Source organism: Corvus hawaiiensis, chromosome 5, assembly GCF_020740725.1.
Source record: "Corvus hawaiiensis isolate bCorHaw1 chromosome 5, bCorHaw1.pri.cur, whole genome shotgun sequence".
Taxonomy (NCBI): domain Eukaryota; kingdom Metazoa; phylum Chordata; class Aves; order Passeriformes; family Corvidae; genus Corvus; species Corvus hawaiiensis.
The window spans coordinates 46,358,186-46,377,221 of NC_063217.1; the positions used below are offsets into that span (position 1 = coordinate 46,358,186).

At 42.3% G+C, this 19,036-nt stretch overlaps 1 protein-coding gene across 1 annotated transcript; it reads left to right on the plus strand.

Moving 5' to 3' along the window:
• Positions 1 to 866: 866 nt before the first annotated feature.
• FAM241A (family with sequence similarity 241 member A) lies at positions 867 to 17,610 on the plus strand. Its single transcript, XM_048304593.1, has 2 exons — positions 867 to 1,058; positions 13,814 to 17,610. The coding sequence occupies exons 1-2, from the start codon at positions 954 to 956 to the stop codon at positions 14,057 to 14,059; spliced, it is 351 nt and encodes a 116-aa protein (XP_048160550.1). The 5' UTR covers positions 867 to 953; the 3' UTR covers positions 14,060 to 17,610.
• The last annotated feature ends 1,426 nt before the right edge of the window (positions 17,611 to 19,036 follow it).

Below are 19,036 nucleotides of genomic sequence, written 5' to 3' on the forward strand. Positions count from 1 at the left end.
CACATTGAAATCCAGCTTCACTTTCAGACTCCCTCCTTCCTTTGCTGTGGTGGATAGAATGCATAAGGCATGCAGGGTTGGCAGGAGTGAGGCTTCTCTACAGAGGGACAGTGGTGCTTAAAGCAGGAGCCAGGCATACTGCCCTGTGCAGTGGCAGTTCATTAACACAGAATCAGAGAATCCCTTGGAAAAGACCTTTATGACTGAGTCTGTTAACAGAGTCTGTTACCTGGCACTGCCAAGTTAGTGCCACGTCTACACATCTTTTAATACCTCCAGGGACAGTGATTTCACCTGGGCAGCCTGTTCCAATGCTTGACCACCCTCTCAGTGAAGAATTTTTTCCTAAAATCCAATCTAAACCTCCGCCGGCATGGTCCATACACTAAGTCTTATCTTCGGGGTCTGCTGTTGCGTTTCCTTCTTCCTGGTGTGTATTAGTTCCTTTTAAAGAACAGAAAACCCGATCCAAACAGCTTCGGAAGAGCGAGGCCAGCGTTTCCTCTTTCCCGAGGGAGGAACAGCAAATGCCACATCTCGCACTGCCAAGAGGCAGCCGTTCCGTTCCTCCCTGGGGACACACCAACGAGAAGTGGTGCTAAAATTAACGCTTTATTAACACCTGGCACGTCCGGCTTTTAACAAAAGCTTTAGAAATCGGGTGCTTGGGGTGGTTTATGTTTCGCTTTAAGGAGCAGGGAGCAGCTGCCCGGTCAGAAGCGGGAGCCGGCACCAGGAGGTTCCCCGCCCCGGACCCCCCATCCCCGCCCCGGGCCCCCACTGCCAGGGGCCGCCCCCCGCTCCCGCGGCGCCGCCCTCCCTCCGTTCTTCCCTCCGTTCCTCCCTCCCTGCCTCCCTCCCTGCCGCCGCTCCCCCGGACCCCGTGACGGCCCCGTCCCGCCCCGGCAGGCGGGAGCGCGGGTGCGCTCGGTCCCGCTCGGCGCGGAGGAGCCATGGGCTCGGCGGCGCAGCTCCCGCCGCCACCGCCGCCGCCGCCGCTCGGGGAATGCGAGCGGGAAGCGGCGGCCGCCCGGCACCGGCGGCGCCCGGAGGAGCAGGTGGGTGCCCGCCGGTGAGGGGTCTGGGAGGGCGGGCCGCGGCTCCGGGGCTGCCCGCGCCGTCGGGCAACAACAGAAAAGCGGAGACGCCTTTTGATTCCTCTCCCGTGGCATTCCCGGTACAGCCCACTCGTGTGAGCCGCTCCCGGGTAACGCTCCATTGCGGCGGGGCTTATGCAACCTGCGTGGGGCTGCCCACGCGTGGTGCTGGAGTATCCCGCCAGTGGGCCCGCCTGACCCTCGTTCTTCCCGCCGGGACGCTTAGTCCGGCTGGAAGAAAATGGGAGCAGATGTACAAGGGTAGTCCCGGCACGGCATCCACATGTATCTCGTTGGAAATAACCAGAGTGTTCTTGCCATCCGCGGAATTCCCCACTAGTGCAGCTCTTGTGGTCGTTCACTTAAGTATTTTAAGCTTTTCGTCTCTGTATTACTTAGGAAACGTAATATATTTTAATTGGAGGAAAAAACCCTCTTTTTTTTTTTTTTTTTTTTTTTTTTTTGGTCTGCTTCAGGATTTGTATTTTTATGGCATGGAAGTGGGCTTTTTGCTTGGGGAATCAAAGGAGCCGTTTCCCTATTGTTAGCTGTAAACTGCTTTTCCAGGCACTCTTTTGTTTTGCAGACAGCATCGTCCCGGTGTTTAGACAAAGGCAGTGCTCTTAATGCACCTTTATTGATGTTTCATTTAAAGGAAAAAAGATCACAACCTTTTTCATACACAGTAGTAGAATGCAATGATCTGCTCTGAAATGCACTGGCACTGATGATTACACAGGGGCAAACAGCTGCGGGAGCATATCCTGAAGTAATTTCCGGATGGTTTTGATTTCGTTAATCATTTGTTGAAAATTCTTATAAGATGCTCTTTACTTAAGCATAAGTGAGCCATGTCACAACTGAAATAGTTCAATATTGGGAAGTGTCTGGTAGTACTTGCCTGACATTACACCTAGAAGCGGGCCGCTCTGAAAGATTCTGGTACTTGAGAATTCACTTAGTCACATTGACGTAAGTCGGTGCATCTTCCTGCCCCTTTGTCTAGAAAAATGGGGCAGAGCAGAGCACATGCCCGAGTGTAGGGTAAGGACAGATTCACCAAGAGAGGCTCAGAGTTCTCTCTGTGTCTGTAAGCCCTCCTGCAGGATATCACAGGAGGCAAGTAAGGAGTACTTGCTGGTTCTGGTTGCTGTCCTCCCTGGAAAGAGAGGTTAAAAAGTTGTATTAGATCATCTCATGTATTACTGTGCTCAAACTAGTTATAATTCCTCACCAAGGAGCTTTTCCCTGCAGTTTACAACTGCTTCTTAGCGACGGGTGTGTTGTGGTTTCAGGGGATGGTGCAGGCTCAAGAACTGCCTTCCAGTGTTGCCTAAACACATTTTCACATGAAACTGGTAAAGGTACTTTCTGGGTTGCCACAGCCACACTTGACTGACAAACTCTCTTTCCACTTTTCCCAGGCACAGTTAGTGATCTCGGCCTTTTCTGATGAGTTGGGTTGTAGCAATAGGATAGCAAAGCAGAAATTTTAAATAGGCCACAAGGAAGAGGAAAATCCTTCCTATTTATTGGATATGTTTCACTGTCATAGCATGGAGTAGTTTTTCTGCATAATGAGGGCAAATAATAAACTAGATTTGGAAATAAGGAATATCACTTGCCTTTAATTAATATACATAGGGAATATAAATATTGGATAAAATAACAGTAAAAATAATAATAATTGGATAAATAAGTAGTATTGCTTTATTTTTATGTGTAGGGAAGACGCAAGGAGTTGGTGGTACCTATACTTGCTGCAGACTTTGACGGAGAGTCCCAGATTCTCTTGTTCAAGAGAAGAATAAACATGTAGCTTGATTTGGAGGGGCTCCTGTGTCACCAAGCCTTGTCATAAGCTCTGTACCTTTTTTTGCTCTCGTGAGTGTGTTCAGTTTTCTTTCAAAATAATTGGTTTCCCCTGCCCTTTTTGCTCTCATGGAGGAATTGTTGCTGACCTCTGCCGTTCCAACGGGCAGGGATCCTGTTTCCAGGCTAGGTCCTTATTGGAGTCCTTCGTGGAGGCCCAGAGCTGTCGCTGTGTTTGCTGAGGGTATTTGCACTGCTAACACAGACTCTGGTCCTCAGCCCATGTTTTCCTGTTCTCTGTTCCCTCCTGAGCTATAAATGTGCGCGCCACTTTAATGATTTGAGTGATGCTAAAGAAAGGAGTCAAAATCTGCTTTGGTGTTGGTATAAATTCCTATTTCTCTCATCTGCTGCAAAGTAAAGCCTGCATGAGAGCAAATCCTTTGGCCTTTTTTTGAGAGGGACATTAAAGGTGAGAATCTGGGGCTACAAACCTGGGTGTGATTTGGTTTTTCCCATTTCCTGCAAAATACATACAGTATGTGTAAGGTCATACCATGTAACATAACACTAAAAGAATACCTTCCTGACAAGCAGTACCTAAATAATGATGTGTATGCCCTTTAATATTTTTTTTTTTTAAAGAGAGAGTATTCTGTAGGAAATAAATCTGTTTAATAATGCCAAACCCTCTGGTTTTAATTTTTTATTGAAACTTGTTATTGTGTCAGCACAGGCATGCTTAATGAAATTACTGGCAGGTACATTTTTGAAAGAATAGAAGGATATGTAATTAAATGTTATACATAGCTTTTGGAATTCATTATTGCAATAGACTGTAGAATTACCTACTTCTGTGATTAGATTTGAAAGCTGAACTGGATGATAATTTGATTCATATCCTTTGTAGGTTTGCATGCAAAGGTGATTACACCTACTTTAGTCTTCAAAGCACTGCAGGACCTGGGTGGTTTCTTCCACCTCTCCTGTATTGCAGTGCTGGGGTTCAGAAGTAGTAAACGAAGGCTCACTAAGATTCAGCTGTTCCTGAAGCCATGGGAGTAGGTTGCTGCTTTGCCCTGCAAGTTCACAATTTTTCCTAACTGTTGATAGTTATTAGTCAGACACATAAATTGTCCTGTGTTTTCAGCATCACTAGAGATAAGGAGCTCAAACCTCCTTCACTAACCCACTTCCTAAAATAGGTTAGCCACTGTCACATTACTGCATTCTAAATCTCATCAACCCCTATAAATTAAACTATTAAATAAGAATAGAAAAGCTTGAGCGTGTATTAATAAAAGTTGATGTAGAAGTCCTGCATTTGCATTGCTTGCATCCTGCACATGTTCTACAGCAGGCCATGAGGTGATATTAGTGGGATGCACAGCACCCTGTCTGTTCATAGGGACTTTGAGGCCAAGCTGTGTGTCACAGTGGAGTTCCTGACAGCTGTGGCACGGTTATTGCCTTCTGTACTGAGAACTGTGGGCTGTTCCCTGTCTGGGCAGGAATGGGGTTTAGTTCCTTGTAATTGAAGTTGAATGCAGTGACAATTCCTAGTTGCTTCAGTGAGGCCAGGATCTCCACGCTGGTTTAGGATACACAGAATCCACAGTGCTGTTCAAGTGTAAAACCAAGGCTTCTAGAGAATGTTTAAGTGGAGAGTTAATATGTGATGCATGTATTTGCAAGTAGATAAATTAGCATAGACTGTCACCTTTTCATTAACCCGAGTTTGTAAGCCTTTGGGATGTTTTATTATTATTTTGAACAGTGTTTTATGGCTGTGAGTGGAGTATTTTATCTTCTAATAGATGGCTTCAGATTTAGAGGTGCTGTTAAAAAAGGGCTTTAAGAATTGAGAATTTTGTTGAGGAGATGTGGGTGTCTTAACTAAGTTCAAGTCCTGAACTTTTTTAACAACTTCACAGTATCACTAGTATTTCTCCAGAATGGGGAGGATGAGCAGAAACAGAGCTAGAGAATGATATCAACAGACCTGTGGTATCCCTTGTGTAAAATCTTCATTAGACTGTTGGGTGGATGTGTGCTGTGTTGCTCAGAATGCTATAATTTCAGTCATAAGTCAGTAATGACCAAGAATGTTTTAAAGTACACTTGTATATGTGGAACTTGTAGTGCCTAAGGCTGGAAAGCTATTTCTAATTTATTCCACACTGAGATAATCTGAAAATTGTAGGTTTCTCCTGCTCACAGTTGTTGGAAATTGTTTCCAAAAGTAGTCATACCTGACAAGGAGGACTTAATCCCGAATTTGTTCTGGCTCTACATATAATTTAACTCTGTTGCAGAGGTTCATAACTATAAAATAATAGGTGATAATAACTTCCTAAAAAGCATTACTAAGTTTTCTGGGGCTTAACATCATTTGAAGAAAATAAGCCCAACCCTTCAAACATACCTGTAGTACCTACAGTAGATAGGATAATATGCTCTGTTTGAATGATGGGAAGATCCTACTTTCTTAAAGAAAAAAGTATTCTGGAGATAGAAGTGAATAGAAATATCCTCTCTTTAAAAGAGGCAAAATTAACAGCTGTTGCTTTTCAGCAAGCCAGTGTATTTGATACCACGCTGAATGTACAGGGATTGCAAACCTTTTTGCTGAGTCAAGCTGACCAGTTTTAGTGGGGCACCTTGATAAATGAAATCCAGTTGAAATTAAGTGTTGCAGGTGTAATGAAAAGATGGATTAGATATTGCATTTGATTTAGTCTCTATGTAAAATTGCAGCATGGGTGGGATCAAGTTACAGGGACAGTAGCAGGAGCATAAGAGTGTAAACAGCATCCTGAAGTGGAGGAGAGGGGCAGTAGATCTTGACACAGGGGCAGGCAGGTTTCCTCTCCCATGGACTCTCCTGTGCCAGGTTCCTGGCTTTCACGCTTTCTCATCTGGTGCTGTATTAGTGGGGAATTTCCTCCTGAAATGATGGGTCATTTTTTGTGCTTATCAAGGGAAGCCTCTATTCTTGTAGCTCTGTTCCACCCATACACAAGTTAAAGTATCTGGAAAAGCCTTTTTATCTCTTTAACACAAAACCTCTCCTGGTATTTTGGAGCTTGTTCCAGCAACTGTTGGTTCTGAACTTGAGTTGCTGTAAAAGCTGACTAAAGGGAATCCAGTGCTGTTGCTTTTCTTGTGTTGTTGCTTGTTTCTATAGAAACATCTTGTCTCAATTTTGTAAATGATTTCTAGATTCTTGCTGTAAAATGAATGTTAACCCAATCTTTAGTTTGTAGTCTTTTATTTAAACTTCCTCTAAGTATGTCGCTTTTATTGGTAGCTGCTGTAAAGTACTTTTGGTATTAAGAATTTTTCTAGTTTTCTTGTATTTGCTTTTTTTTCCCCAGAGGAACAAGTTAAACTTCATTTTTTCTGTCTTCTTTTTCATCTGGAATTGAGGTTTGTTTGGTTTTTTTTTTCTCATTTCCAAATCTATTGATCTTTTTGTACTTACATATCAGATTAAAATTAGCCTAGAGAAATGAACCTGGTTGGTTGTTGGGTTGTTTGGTTGTTTTTTTTTTTCTCCAGACAGTTGAAATTAATTTTGTTATCTTAATCAGTCTGTTGGCTGAATATCAAGATCTTTTTATTGCTTATATTTACAAGGTTAAATACTAATTGTTAGGTTTATGCTAGTAAAGGATGCAAAGGGGTACCGTTCTCTTCCTGCAGTAAAAAGAAAGAGAATCATAAACATTTCCAATAAAATCATTTGCCCTTCTTGGGCAAATTTCACTTTCTTTTAATTAAACGTAAGATACCTTTTAAGTACAAGAAGGCAGGGTGAGATCCTGATCAGATGCCAAGTGTTACTAGTAACGAAACTGTTTTGCATATGTGGAGGAGTGGGAGGCTGAAAGGTGGCACCCGCCCGGCCAGTGCATCAGCAGGGTTTGTGCTGGTGCCCTGCAATGGGGTGGGGCTGGGGTTTGCAGAGAGAGGAGGCCACGACCTGGGAACCTGCTGTTGGCTGCAGATCGCCAGAGCCTCTCCGTGGCAGTACACTGGGTGGTCATGTGGCTGGGTACTGGCGAGATTGGGACATTCGTTCCTCCTTCCAGGACTTCCATGTCTGGCTACCCAACTATCAAATATTTGTAGCTCTGCATTGGCTGGTGTGTCCCTATCTGCACCCAGCAGAAGTTGGGCCCTTATTCTGGAGGGGAGGGAGCTTGTGGTTTCTTCCATCCTGGTCTCTGTCATCTGCTCACTTTCTTCTCTTTTTTTTTTTTGTCATAAGAGTGGTCCTAGAGTATTTTCAGTTTCAGTTTCCATCCTCTAAAAAAGATAACTCTGAGGCACTCTCTTCTGAATGTTAATGTCCCAACTTACTGAAAAATACTCCTATGTTTTTGAAAGTAAGCACGTTCTTAAAGTCATAGCTCACTGGCTTTTTTGACATCTAGGTGTCTGTGGGCTTCAGCTAGCAGACACACCACCTGTTCCCTGGAGTAAAAATAACCAGGACTGGAGTAAAATAGATAGTGAGCAGTTAAATATTGCCGAGAAAACCTCTCACTTGGAAAAAAATGAAATGTGCAGATGGGTATGTAAATGTGATATCCCTGCATTTCTTTATTACAGGGTTTTTTAACATCTCATTTAGATGTCATTAAACACGTGCTTGCTATTGAACTCAAAAGGGATTTCTTTTTTATCGAATGTGGAAATAATTCTCTTAAATATGCCATCCTTTTTCTTTCTTTTATAATTGTACATATGATGAATTGTGATTTGAGGCATGTCAAACAATTTGGAGACACTGCTGCTTTTCTGTGTTGGAGGTGAACATTGTGTATACCTTTGTGTCCTCTCTCATTGCCTTCTTTGCCCAGCAGCACTTTTTTGACTGTAAAATCATAAGCTTTTACATGGAGAGTAGTTATTCTCCCTAGTCATTGGCCTTTTCTCCACCATTGTTGGTGTTCAACATTTGTCTAATGCCCTTTCAGGCAATTGATGCAAAAAAAGAGGCAATTACAGACTTGTACCCAGTCTGGTGCTGTTGTTGAGTGTGGGGTGGAAATTTTTCAGGTTGTTCGAGCAAGAGAAGACTGTTGAGCTTTCTTCTATTCATTAGTCATGACAAAATAGAAGAATGCTACTTGGTTTGCTTTGATAGATCTTGTACCTTCAGAGCAGTTGAATGGATTTTTCTTTTTTTTATGAAAACGCCCTGAATCTTCATGTGGAGCAGGTTCCTTATGTTCATCTATTCCCTCCTCACACAGAACAAAGACTGTTGAACTTTATCCAATTATTTCACTCAAGTCAGTTACTTGGGGGATTTTTTCCACACCACAAAAAAATCCCAAGTGGAAGATGCCATCTCAAGATTCTTAGTCTTAGTGTGGAAAACTCTGGACCAAGCTGCTGCTACAGCAGATCAGATGCCTGGAAAACCATAACTATACCTGTTCTCCACATGCCCACCTCGGGTGAGGTTACAGAACTGAAACTTGTAGTTACTTTAGAGCTGTTCCGTCCTCCCAGCAGAAAAAATAAATGTTAAATCTGTGATCCAATGCTATTTTTTATTAGCCACAGGAAAATAACTTCCCAAGTGTGTAGGGTAGTTTTGTGTCCCTCTTGGATCCATTTGTGTTCTGCATCCTCCAAAGGTTTGGCAAACTTACTTGGTGTGATCTGCAAATGGTCAGGTGCAGGAGCTGTGTGCTCCCAGCAATTTGAGGGGAAAAGACCTGAAACTGGCTACATTACACATAGGAGATGCAGACAGGGATCAGTCTTATGCCATTATGAAAGTTCAGTGCTGACTTTATCCATCTCTCCTAGGGAATAGCATATGACTCATTGCAAAGATGGCTTCTTTCTGGGGGGAGGATGTTCTGATGGGATCTTATGTTTCACTGCCTGGTCAAAACACCCTTTGATAGGAAGGGGGTAAGCAAGAAAAAGATTGTCCTGTCAGACTGGCGTGAAGCAGCCTCTGCTCATGACATACCATGTGTTTTCCTGAGTTCAGGAAGCAGTGAGTTTCAGTGGATGTGTGGAAGTTTGCCGTAAGCAGGGGTAGTTAGTGGTCAGAACACAGGGAATTTTGTGTGTTGTGTTGTGATGACAAATATAACTGGAAAAGCCACAACTGGATGTTAGTTGGGTTCAGTAGGATGAGTAGGACTTTACCTTCTTTGTTGTTTTACAGCTAGTCAAGGAAAAGATTCAATCACATGGGGGATTTTCTTTCAGAAGCACTTCAGGGATGTAGGAGCATCAGCTGTTCTGGAAGCAGATGGAACTTGTCACTTCCTCGTAGAGTTTCGGTCTGAAAAAAGGTGGTTTTATGGCATCCTGCATCGGATCTGAGAGGGCCCATCATGGTTCTCCTTGAAGCGTCAAAGCCCCTAGGCCATTTGGCCACAGCAGAGGGGAAAATTGAATTACAAAGTTCAGTATAAAAGTTTCTCAGAGTTTGGATCTTCAGGTTCTGAGTTTCTGCCAGTAAACAGTGGGAGACGGCAGACAATGGCTTTGCTGATGAAAATGTGCCATTTTGAATAGGGAGGGAAATTTTATAATACCAGACATCTGAAAAGACCAGAGGAAATGCGGTGTTTGATGGGAACCTTTGGGTAGCAATGGGTTTGTGAAGGACATTGTTTGTGCATGCCGAGCGGTGGAGCAGATCAGATGCTTCCCTTTCTGTTCTGTTTGATAACTCTGTTTTTAACTTCAGATAATTTAAAATAAAAAAGTAGAAACTGTATACGAAATTGAGTATGGAGTGCTGCATCCAGCTCTGCAGCCCCCAGCACAGGAAAGATATGGACCTGCTGGAATGAGTCCAGAGGAGGGCCATGAAGATGCACCTCTCCTGTTGAGGCAGGCTGAGAGAGTTGGGGCTGTTCAGCCTGGAGAAGAGAAGGCTCTGGAGAGGCATTATAGCTCTTTCCAGTGCCTAAAAGAGAATTGGAGAACTTTTTACAGGGGCATGTAGGGATAGGGCAAGGGAGAATGGTTTCAAACTGACAGAGAGTAGATTCAGACTAGGTAATCACAGTAAGTCTAAAATAAAATTATATTGATGTAAAATTAATTTAAATTACAGTAAGAAGTAATTCATTAGAGTAATTTGATAAGAAACATTACGCTAGGAAACAAATGCAATCAGCATTTCTAATACATTCTGGTTTAGACTTATTCACTTAGGAAAGCCTCATTCTTCTTTCTCCTTTAGGAATAATAGCATATTTATGTATTTGGTAAGTGTCTTTCAGCCAGTTGGAAGAAGGGGGATAGAGAATTATCATCTGGGAGACAGTACTGCTGTTCCTCTCTTTCCAGGAGATATTTCGGGCATGTATTAATCTATATCCATCTAGATCTCTGGCTGCACTCCTGTTCCCTAGTCCCTCTGAATTTCTTCATCTCTCCTGTGTTTCAAAGAGGGAGGAAAGGCAAACAAATGAGTGCAAATGAAGTGGCCCTCTCTTACATTCCCTCCTGAATTGTAGAAGATGAAGTCTGGGAGTGCCCACTGCACAGCACATGTTAATTATGTGGAGAAGAGCGGCTGGGAAGGCCTGGAAAGAATGTTTTCTCTGGGGCTAGGGCAGGTCGTGAAATTCCCTCTGCTCCCTCTTGATACACAATTGATTCTTAAAAGTTATGAAGCTTAGGCTGGGTTGTTGATTTTTAAAACTAGCAACTTTGAAACGGAAACTTCTGCTTTTACAAGTGGAAGTTTTTGTGGAGGCAGGGGGGTGCAGCTGCTCGGAATGGGTACATTTCTCTCTCTGCTTTTGTCTGTTATGGTAGTGTCTGTCTAGCTTCAGGCTGATTCAACAAGATTTAGTATGAAAATAGCCCTATGAAAATAGTTCTGTAAAAATTGAAGAGTCAGCTGGGAACTCTGTGTTCTCTGAAGACGGCCAATTTCTAAAATTGTTTGGAAAAGTATTTTTTGGGGGAAAAAAAAAGAATTTTATTCTGAGGTTATGATTTGAGAGCTATGGCACATATATAGGACTGCATGCCATTTTACTGTTGCTCTGAAAGCTAGAGAGAGAAATTCTAGCTGCAATGTTAAAGCATATTTATTATTCCTTAGCAATCTGGAGTATTGTAACATTACTGGCATTTGCCCTAAAGGTTCTGTTTTAGCTACACCGCTGAAGAAATGTATTTGTCCAGCATGTGAAATATTGTGCAATAGTAAAGAAAAATATGCCATCAGTGTTTCATGACTGATCGGCTGTTCTGAGCTTCACTTGCTTTTTGCTGAGTTGCCTGAAGCAAGATATACTTAGCCTGAATTAACAGAACCAGACTTTGAAGTCTTGAGAATTTCCATGATCATTTTGAAAGGTTTTGTAAGCTACTGAAAAATATTTGGAAAAATAACTTGAGATTTGTTCCGTAATTAAACATACACTTGTCAGTCTCTGTGCCTGGCAGCTCCCTGTGTGTAATCGCTTTAGAATCCATGAATCAGCCCTTGTTTGAGAAGGTGAGGGAGGGGTAATAAAAAAAATCAGAAAGACCTGGACAGCCTAAGTGAGGTGGAATTTACTCTGTACCTTGCTTAAGAGACAGTGTGCAAATTCTTGCTGTTAGCTTATCAAAGCAAATGGGGCTGCGAGCAAAATTGTGCATCCTACAGCTGGCACACACCAGGAAAGACGTCATTGGCATGGACATGTGTGGTTAATCCTGCTTAGCCCAGTGGGAGCTGCAGAGGAGCTTGCAGAGCTGTGCTTGCTGGTGGCCTCCTGGCCAGTGCTGCACTTGCTCTGTGCAAAGGCTTCCAGGACCTTGCTGAGTACCACTAACTAGCCAGGGGCAAAGAAATGATGTGTTTTCCGCCTCCTGGCTGCCCTGGCCATGGCTAGAAAATGCAGTGATTTCTGAACTGTTCTCTCAGAAGTGGTCTCTGCACCGCTTGACATGAGCTGCACTCTGATCCCCTCCACCATCATCCATCACATGCTCCCTCTGGTCTCTGCATGCAGGAAGCAAATAAATGTGTTTTCCCTTCCCAGCACATCCTTTCTCTCTTCCCCTAGTAGTTGTGATCAGTATACCACTTAGGCTAAGGGTCTGTTTGTCTCCCTGTGCTCTTTGGGAATGGATGGATGAGAGTTCCATTGTGTTCCCAGCCCTGCCAAGTTTACAGGGGCTCACAAGAGGCTCTGCCTTTCCAGAAGAGACTGATCATGAAACATTGGAATTATTGATGAGTCAATGTTTCTTTGAATTAAATAAAGCACACTTAAAGCCAAAAGAAAGAAAGGAATCCAGTAAGGGAGAGAAAATGACCTGGGCCTGCAAAGTGGGCTGAAAAGAGACGAGGTGGTGTCTGTCTGTACTTAACATCCAGGACTGCAGTTCTCTACTCTCAGACTCTTCTGTAGAACCACAGAAAGAGTGAATAGATTATTAATAATGAATTAGTTATGAACATGTTGCTATTTAGGCTTCCTGCACCTGTCCCTTTCTGGGATTCAGTACTGAAGCTTAAACCAGACTCTTTATGACTAAGTAAATTTAAAAAAAAATTCCAGGTACTTTCAGCTGAGGGACTGTTGGGGTTTTGTTGGGGCTTCTTATTCAGCAGCAGCTGTAGAGCTTTACCCAGAGGATTCAGCTAGCAGGTTCTGCATGGTGGCCTAAAGTGTGGCCTAGAAAAACAATATTGGCTTCCTTTGGTCTTTGCTGCATGTTTTTTCTGTAAGAATGGGAATTCACTTTATTGTTTGCTCTCTAATGGAGAGCCTGGCACTGGTATGAAAGGGAATTTCTGTTTTTCTACCAAGACCATGCCATGTAACAAGGGATGCAGAATAGCTTTCATCCTTGAAGATGGAACATGTTTGCTTTGAATCTGGGCGTAGACTAATTGCACACAGAGCTTGTGGGCAATTTTGTAGGACCTATTGATCAGTTGACGGAATTATTTATGAGTACCTGCTGCATGTGTTTTCACTGCTGCCTAATGGAAGCATTAGAAGACTCATGTTAATCATCCTGAAAGCATGTTCGCCCTGTCTTACCCAAGCACAAGGCAATAAGGTTTTGTGCAAAGAATTTCTGCACACTGGGGAAGAGAGATGGGATCTCAAGCTCTAATCTAGTTACAATTTACATGTTGAAACATTCGTGGTTTCTGCAGTGATATTTACCTGTGGCATCTTCATTTAAAGACAGACCTCTGCCTTCCTGTGCATTTGCTCTGCCATTTTTTATTTCACAAAAAGTCCAGAACTTGTTTCTCTTTCCCTTTACTCTTTATGCCACCACTTTGCATCTGTGCAGTCCTTGGGTCTGTCTTCCTTTGGTTGACTTGCATGGCTTCCTACGCCACCATCAGGATAGATGTTTGTCTGTTTCCTGGTCGGATCCAGTGCCCTTCTTTCAGCAGTGATTAGTAGCCCTTCAGTTCCTTGGGCTTTGGTGCAAAATACTTCATAGTTCGCATTTAACGGTTTGGTATCATTCTTGTGGTTCTGAAGATATTCTGGAAATAATTCAGCCAAATCCCCTCCCTGAAATTAGAGGTATCTCATTCCATTGTGGTTGCCCTGACAACCACAGGCAGATTGCGCAGACAGGTAAGATGTATGACCTGCAGGAGAGCTTTACACCCCCTCTAGAGTGGTATCTGGAGGGGAGGCAGGCTGTCATATATTTGTAGCACCACTTCAGATGTCCCAAGTTGGACAAATGACATCCTTAACATTGTACCAAGGTCACAAGCTATGTAGCATTTTCAATCTCTTGATTTAAGGAGTGGATTTATTGCATGTGTGTCTTAGTTTTATGCATTCAAATAGAAACAGATGAGAGACTTGTTCAGAATCACAGTAATAAAATTGTACAACATATTTCCTCTTTTTGTCTTCCATCTGCAGGTCCAGCAAGAGCAAAGGAGCCACACCACAGAGCCTGTGATAGATGACTATAAAAAGATGGGGACTCTCTTTGGCGAACTAAACAAAAGCCTTATCAGAATAGGCTTCACAAGGATGTACTTTGGAGAACGGATAGTAGAACCCGTAATAATTATATTCTTCTGGGTTATGCTCTGGTTTCTTGGCCTACAAGCTCTTGGACTGGTGGCTGTTCTGTGCCTTGTCATTATTTATGTACAACAGTAAAATTTTATAGATGCTATTTGCATTATGTATTTCAACACTGTCACTATGTCAGTGGATTTATGTGTTTAAGTAAATGGGTGATACATCAAAAGCTGCAGTGCTTCAAATGGCTGAACTTCCGATGACGGGGACTAAAGTTATGCATTTTACACCAAATCAGCAGTGCCCTACTACATCTTTTAAGGGGAAAAAAAGGACATGTGTGTAATATAATGGTGTGAAATGTACTGTTTTCTGCGTTCTTGGGGTCTTAGCTGAAGGATTGGCTTTTCATTTTCCCCTCCCCTCTCCCCATGTTCTTGTTTTGTACAGTGAAAATTTCATGTCTGGTTTTAAGAGGACACTTGATGTGTTCTGTTTCACTGCCAGGGGGCTCATACACTGTTTGTTCCCTGAATCTGCATAATTTGTTAGTGTTTTGCCGAAAAGCTAAATCTGCACAAGGGAGGTTTGTTAACAAACCTGCAATGACAAACATTCACAAGATGAATACAATTTCCAGACACAAAAGCAACTTTGATTAGTGTAGTTTATAGTAAGCTCTCCCCCAGGAAACAAGCTGTACCAGCAAAATGCTCTTATACTAATGTTAGTGACTTCACACAAGACTTCAGCTGTTGTTTAGGAGAAGTTGCAGTCCTACATTGGCCAAGTGGTCTAATGTAGCTCTGCCTTGTTTTTTGGAAATGTACTCAGCTCCTGCTGCTATTTTTCTTTCTTTATTTTTTGTGCTTGCTCTTTCCCCCAGCCCTCCTTCTTAAGATAAATATTTGGATAATTCATGGAGTTTGTAGGTAGTTCCAGCTGCAGTGTTGGAGAGCTGCCATTCCAGACAGCAGTGCTAGAATGTTGTCTGCTTCCTCTGGGTGGTATGAGAAGTGGCTGAACAACCACTTATCAGACCAGATCTCTCAATGGTTCCCGCATTTGCTGCAGTGTGGGCCCACATGAGCTAAAGCTTTGTGCACCTCAGCAAACTGGACCTGTTTCCTCATGAAAGGCAAGAATGGAGTTGAAACCAGATTGTGATTTTATTTCATAGTCTTAACTGGTTCCTTTCCATACTAGGCAACAAAAATGCCTGCCTGTAGGTATATGTCATGGGCCACACAACCTAGAGAGTAGGTTATATGCATTCAAGAGTGGGTGCAAAATTCACTCAGCTCCCCAGTAGCCACGCCAGGGGTGTGCTGGGTATTTCCAAGTTTTCTTCTTCTCACGAAGGGAAACAGAAAAATGGGACAGAATCTTTACTTCTACTTTACTACTACTACTGCTAAATAGGCTACCAATTTAATATTTGCTGTACATTACTTGTAGTAAGGAACTTAAATGCAAAATTGGCTTCATCTATGGTAGAGTGAAATTACCTATTTGCTTAAAGAAATGTAACAGATGTGAAATTTTCTGTAAATTACTTAACTTTTTGCAGTGACTTTTTTCCTAAATGTTTTTACAACAATAAATTAGTTGAAAATGCTGTCTTATTCAAAGACTTTTGAAGTTAAGGGATGTTTCTCTATAGTCCCAGTCCTGCAACTGGATTCTAAAGGCCAGCTTTATGCATGGATCATGTTGTCTGCTAGGCTCAATTTCCAGGACTCCTGGCCCCAGTCCTTATGGACTTTCCTGTTAAGGAAATAATGGTTGTTTAGGGCAGTGAACATGAAAGCCCAGCTGCTCTAAAGTCTTTCTGTACTGAAATGCCATCTGTAGACATGTCTCTGTGCTTTTCTAATGAACAAGTAGTTTCCTTCTGAGGGGGCAGGTCACCCATCTGGATCTTCGGATGGCCCTGACTGTGGATTCAAGAGACTCTGCTGAACCAGCAGGACTGCAGGGCACCAGGACTGAGGCCCAGCTGTGTAGTTAGATGGCAACCTGTGTTGATCAGCACCTGGTTAAATAGTTACAATGGTGGCAGGGAAACATTGGACAGCAAAAGATGTTTCTGGATATGGGGGGGGTGGTGTTGTTCACGGCTTGAAATCCCGAAGCAAACAGCAAGTACAGGCTGAACTCAGAGGCAGGAGCTCTATACTCAAAAGTGCCTAGGGGTAACCTTTGGGTTTGTTTCAAGTCCCCTAGAAGGAGAACATCTGTTTACATCTCTGCATATTTCTGTAGATAGAATGATGGGATTATGTGTATTCTTCTCCTATGTAAGAGCTCTATTACAAAAGCATCCTGTTGTTAAAAGTTAAAAAAAAAAATTTCTTCTCACAATCCAGTTATTGTACAAAGGATCACATCTAATTCCTTTCATCCCATAGGAAGAAGTGTGTCTGTGATATCCTTGTTGCAGTCGTTCTCTTGTGTAAAGACACTGTGCTGTGAGATGGCATGTGGTATTTCCTTGAAGTGGTGATTTTGCTCTGTACATAAGGAAGGGGAACAGTGGATCACGGGTGTGACCAACAACTTCAGTGAGGACATTGTTTATATGCATGTGACCTTTCAGTATGAGCAGAACTGTGACTGTTGCACTCATGAATTCAGTTCAGTTGTTTGTTCAATGTTCACGTTTGTGTACATGTACTATGGGGAAAGGTAGCTTTGGGGCTGAGATTGTGTCTAGTGAATGTCTTAGGTGGTTTCTCTTAGGGGTAACTTTCCATGTCTTGTCCTTTATCGAAGTTTTTAATTTTTAAAAACCTGAAAAAATAATGCTGTGGTGTTAGGTTGGCTGAAAATGGAAAAAGAAAAATAATGTATTGCATGGATGATCTCCCTCTCCCGTTTGGTTTCACACGTTCCCTTGTATATAAGAATTTGTGCTGAAGTGTCTGTCCTAATTTTGTGCTATTACTGTACTATTTCCCTCTCATTGGCAGGGAAGACAGCAGGAGCTAAGGAAAAAGGAGAATTGGGATAGAATCAGACATAAAGAGTGGAAAGTGGAATGCAGTGAAAGGATGCGTATATGTGTCCAAAGAAATGTGATCATAAATGTGTGCCAAAAGTGAGGGGGAAGTGGGTGAACAGTCCTTGCTTGTGTTCTTCATTCCATCCAGACAAAGTTGCAAGGAAGAGGAAGCACCAAGTGTTCCAAGGATGTCCCTAGCTAAAACAGCAGAAGGGTAATTTAAAAAAAGACAATTTCACTGTTGTCTATATAGTAAAAATTGATAGTGTTATTTATGTCTGTTACATATTACTATTATTATTGATAGAACTGAAAGCACCTTTATGCATCTGTGTGTAGGATTGTATGAAAGAATTAAGTCCCTTAAATCTGTGTTAAACAACAAATGATATAATTCCTGTTGGTCAGTGTGATATTCCAAGCATTTTACATAACCTCCATTTTTTAAGGGATGGACTCTTCAGTACTGTTTCACACCTGCCAAATGCATAAATGTTTGAAATAGTGTGTACAGAGAACCTCTGCAGGAGAATCTTGGAGGACCCTGTTGGCACTGAAACATCATCACATCAAAATTGTCCATATAAAAAGGAAAAATCATATTTCTTGAAAACTCTGTATTGAATGAATCCTACAGAAAGCTCTTTGTTACTCTTTCTAATAAAAAGTATTGCCATCAATGAGATCTGTGAATTCTTTGTGGTGCTTTGTTCAAAGTCACTTGGATCTGGATCCTTTCAAAATATCGTGGTAGGCCCAGATGAAATGGGGCAGCATTCAGATGTCCACTGAAATCCGTTAACTTGCAGCTGGTGGAGAAAAACTGCAGTACAAGACCTGAATAAACTGCATCAACTCTCTATGGTTGTATGCAGCAAGTTACGCTAAACTAAAAGAAAATAAATAGTAGAGCTAGATGTTCACAAATTATGGCAATGTTATGGTGTAAAGTAGCTTTTATTTCACAGCGTATCCATTTTGCATCCAGAGCAGCCTCTGAAGGGAACCAGATGTAGTCATGGGTGTGAAAAATCCTTTGAAGTGACAATTTCTGTGCCACAGAAAGGTTTGGGTGTTTTCAGTTGGTTTTTTTTAGATACACGTAGAACATTATGTGGTTGAAAACAAATCTAGTTCAAACTGTTGTTTTGGCTTGCTTCTGCAGGTCAGAAAGGTGTTTGTTCTGCCACATCAAGCAGACACATATATCTATGTTGCTCAGGATGTCCAGTGAGTTAAGCAGTTTGGTTTTTTTTAAGTAGCAAAGTTGAATTTTGGTCCTTTAAACTCTTGCTCGTGAATGTGCACAAGAGAAATAAGGCTCATTCCTGAATAAATTCATACCTTCAGGTTTTATTTCAGTTAAAGTGTTTTTGTCAGGCCTTTTGTAGGGTACATGCAAATTCAAAACAAGCTGGCTTTGATTCTTTCCATCTTGGGCTTTTGGGAACTTCTTAGCCTCTCCCCTCTGCCAGAACTGGCAGCTTACCTGCTTTACCCATTCTTCCTTTCACTTTGGCATTGCCTCTCTAGAGGTGTTCACTCTGAACAGTTTTTCTCTGTGCTAAGGGTTCAAGCTTTTTCGTCATTCAGTCTTCTTTGAAGCTTCCTAGACAGAAAATCTATTTTCAGATTGGTGTTTTGTTTGTTCTCCTATGTGCCTGTGTAACACCAGAGGAGAGGAAATCAGAGAGAGGATTTTTAAAAAGATGTATATGCTGGTCAGTCACTTCCTTTTTACAGTGCCTATCTGCTGGTTTAGGTGGTGGTTACCAAACTGTGATTTGCAATCACCAAGGTGAATGTTACAAATGTGTAGGGTAAGGAGCTGTTGGGAGGTTGGCACCAGGATTTTGAGAATGGATGGGTCAAGCAGCATGTAGCGGAGGGTTGTTTCAAGCTTAAACAGACAGGTGGACTTGTAACTTCCCTTAACTTCTGCCAATGCGTTGGTTGCTTCTGAGAATGTCTCCAAATGCTTATGAAACCGTCAGTATTCCTTCTACACTCACTCTGAAGAAAACTGAGCTTTCATCAGCTCTGTTTTACACACAGGAGCCAAAGGGGATGAGAATAGGAGAGGGGAATTGGACTAATAATAGTGAGTTTTA

Excerpts from the sequence above, each read along its gene's own strand:
- FAM241A (XM_048304593.1), top strand. The coding sequence starts at position 954 with ATGGGCTCGGCGGCGCAGCTCCCGCCGCCACCGCCGCCGCCGCCGCTC. Across the intron at positions 1,059-13,813 it reads GGCGGCGCCCGGAGGAGCAG|GTCCAGCAAGAGCAAAGGAG; the intron begins GTGGGTGCCCGC and ends TTCCATCTGCAG.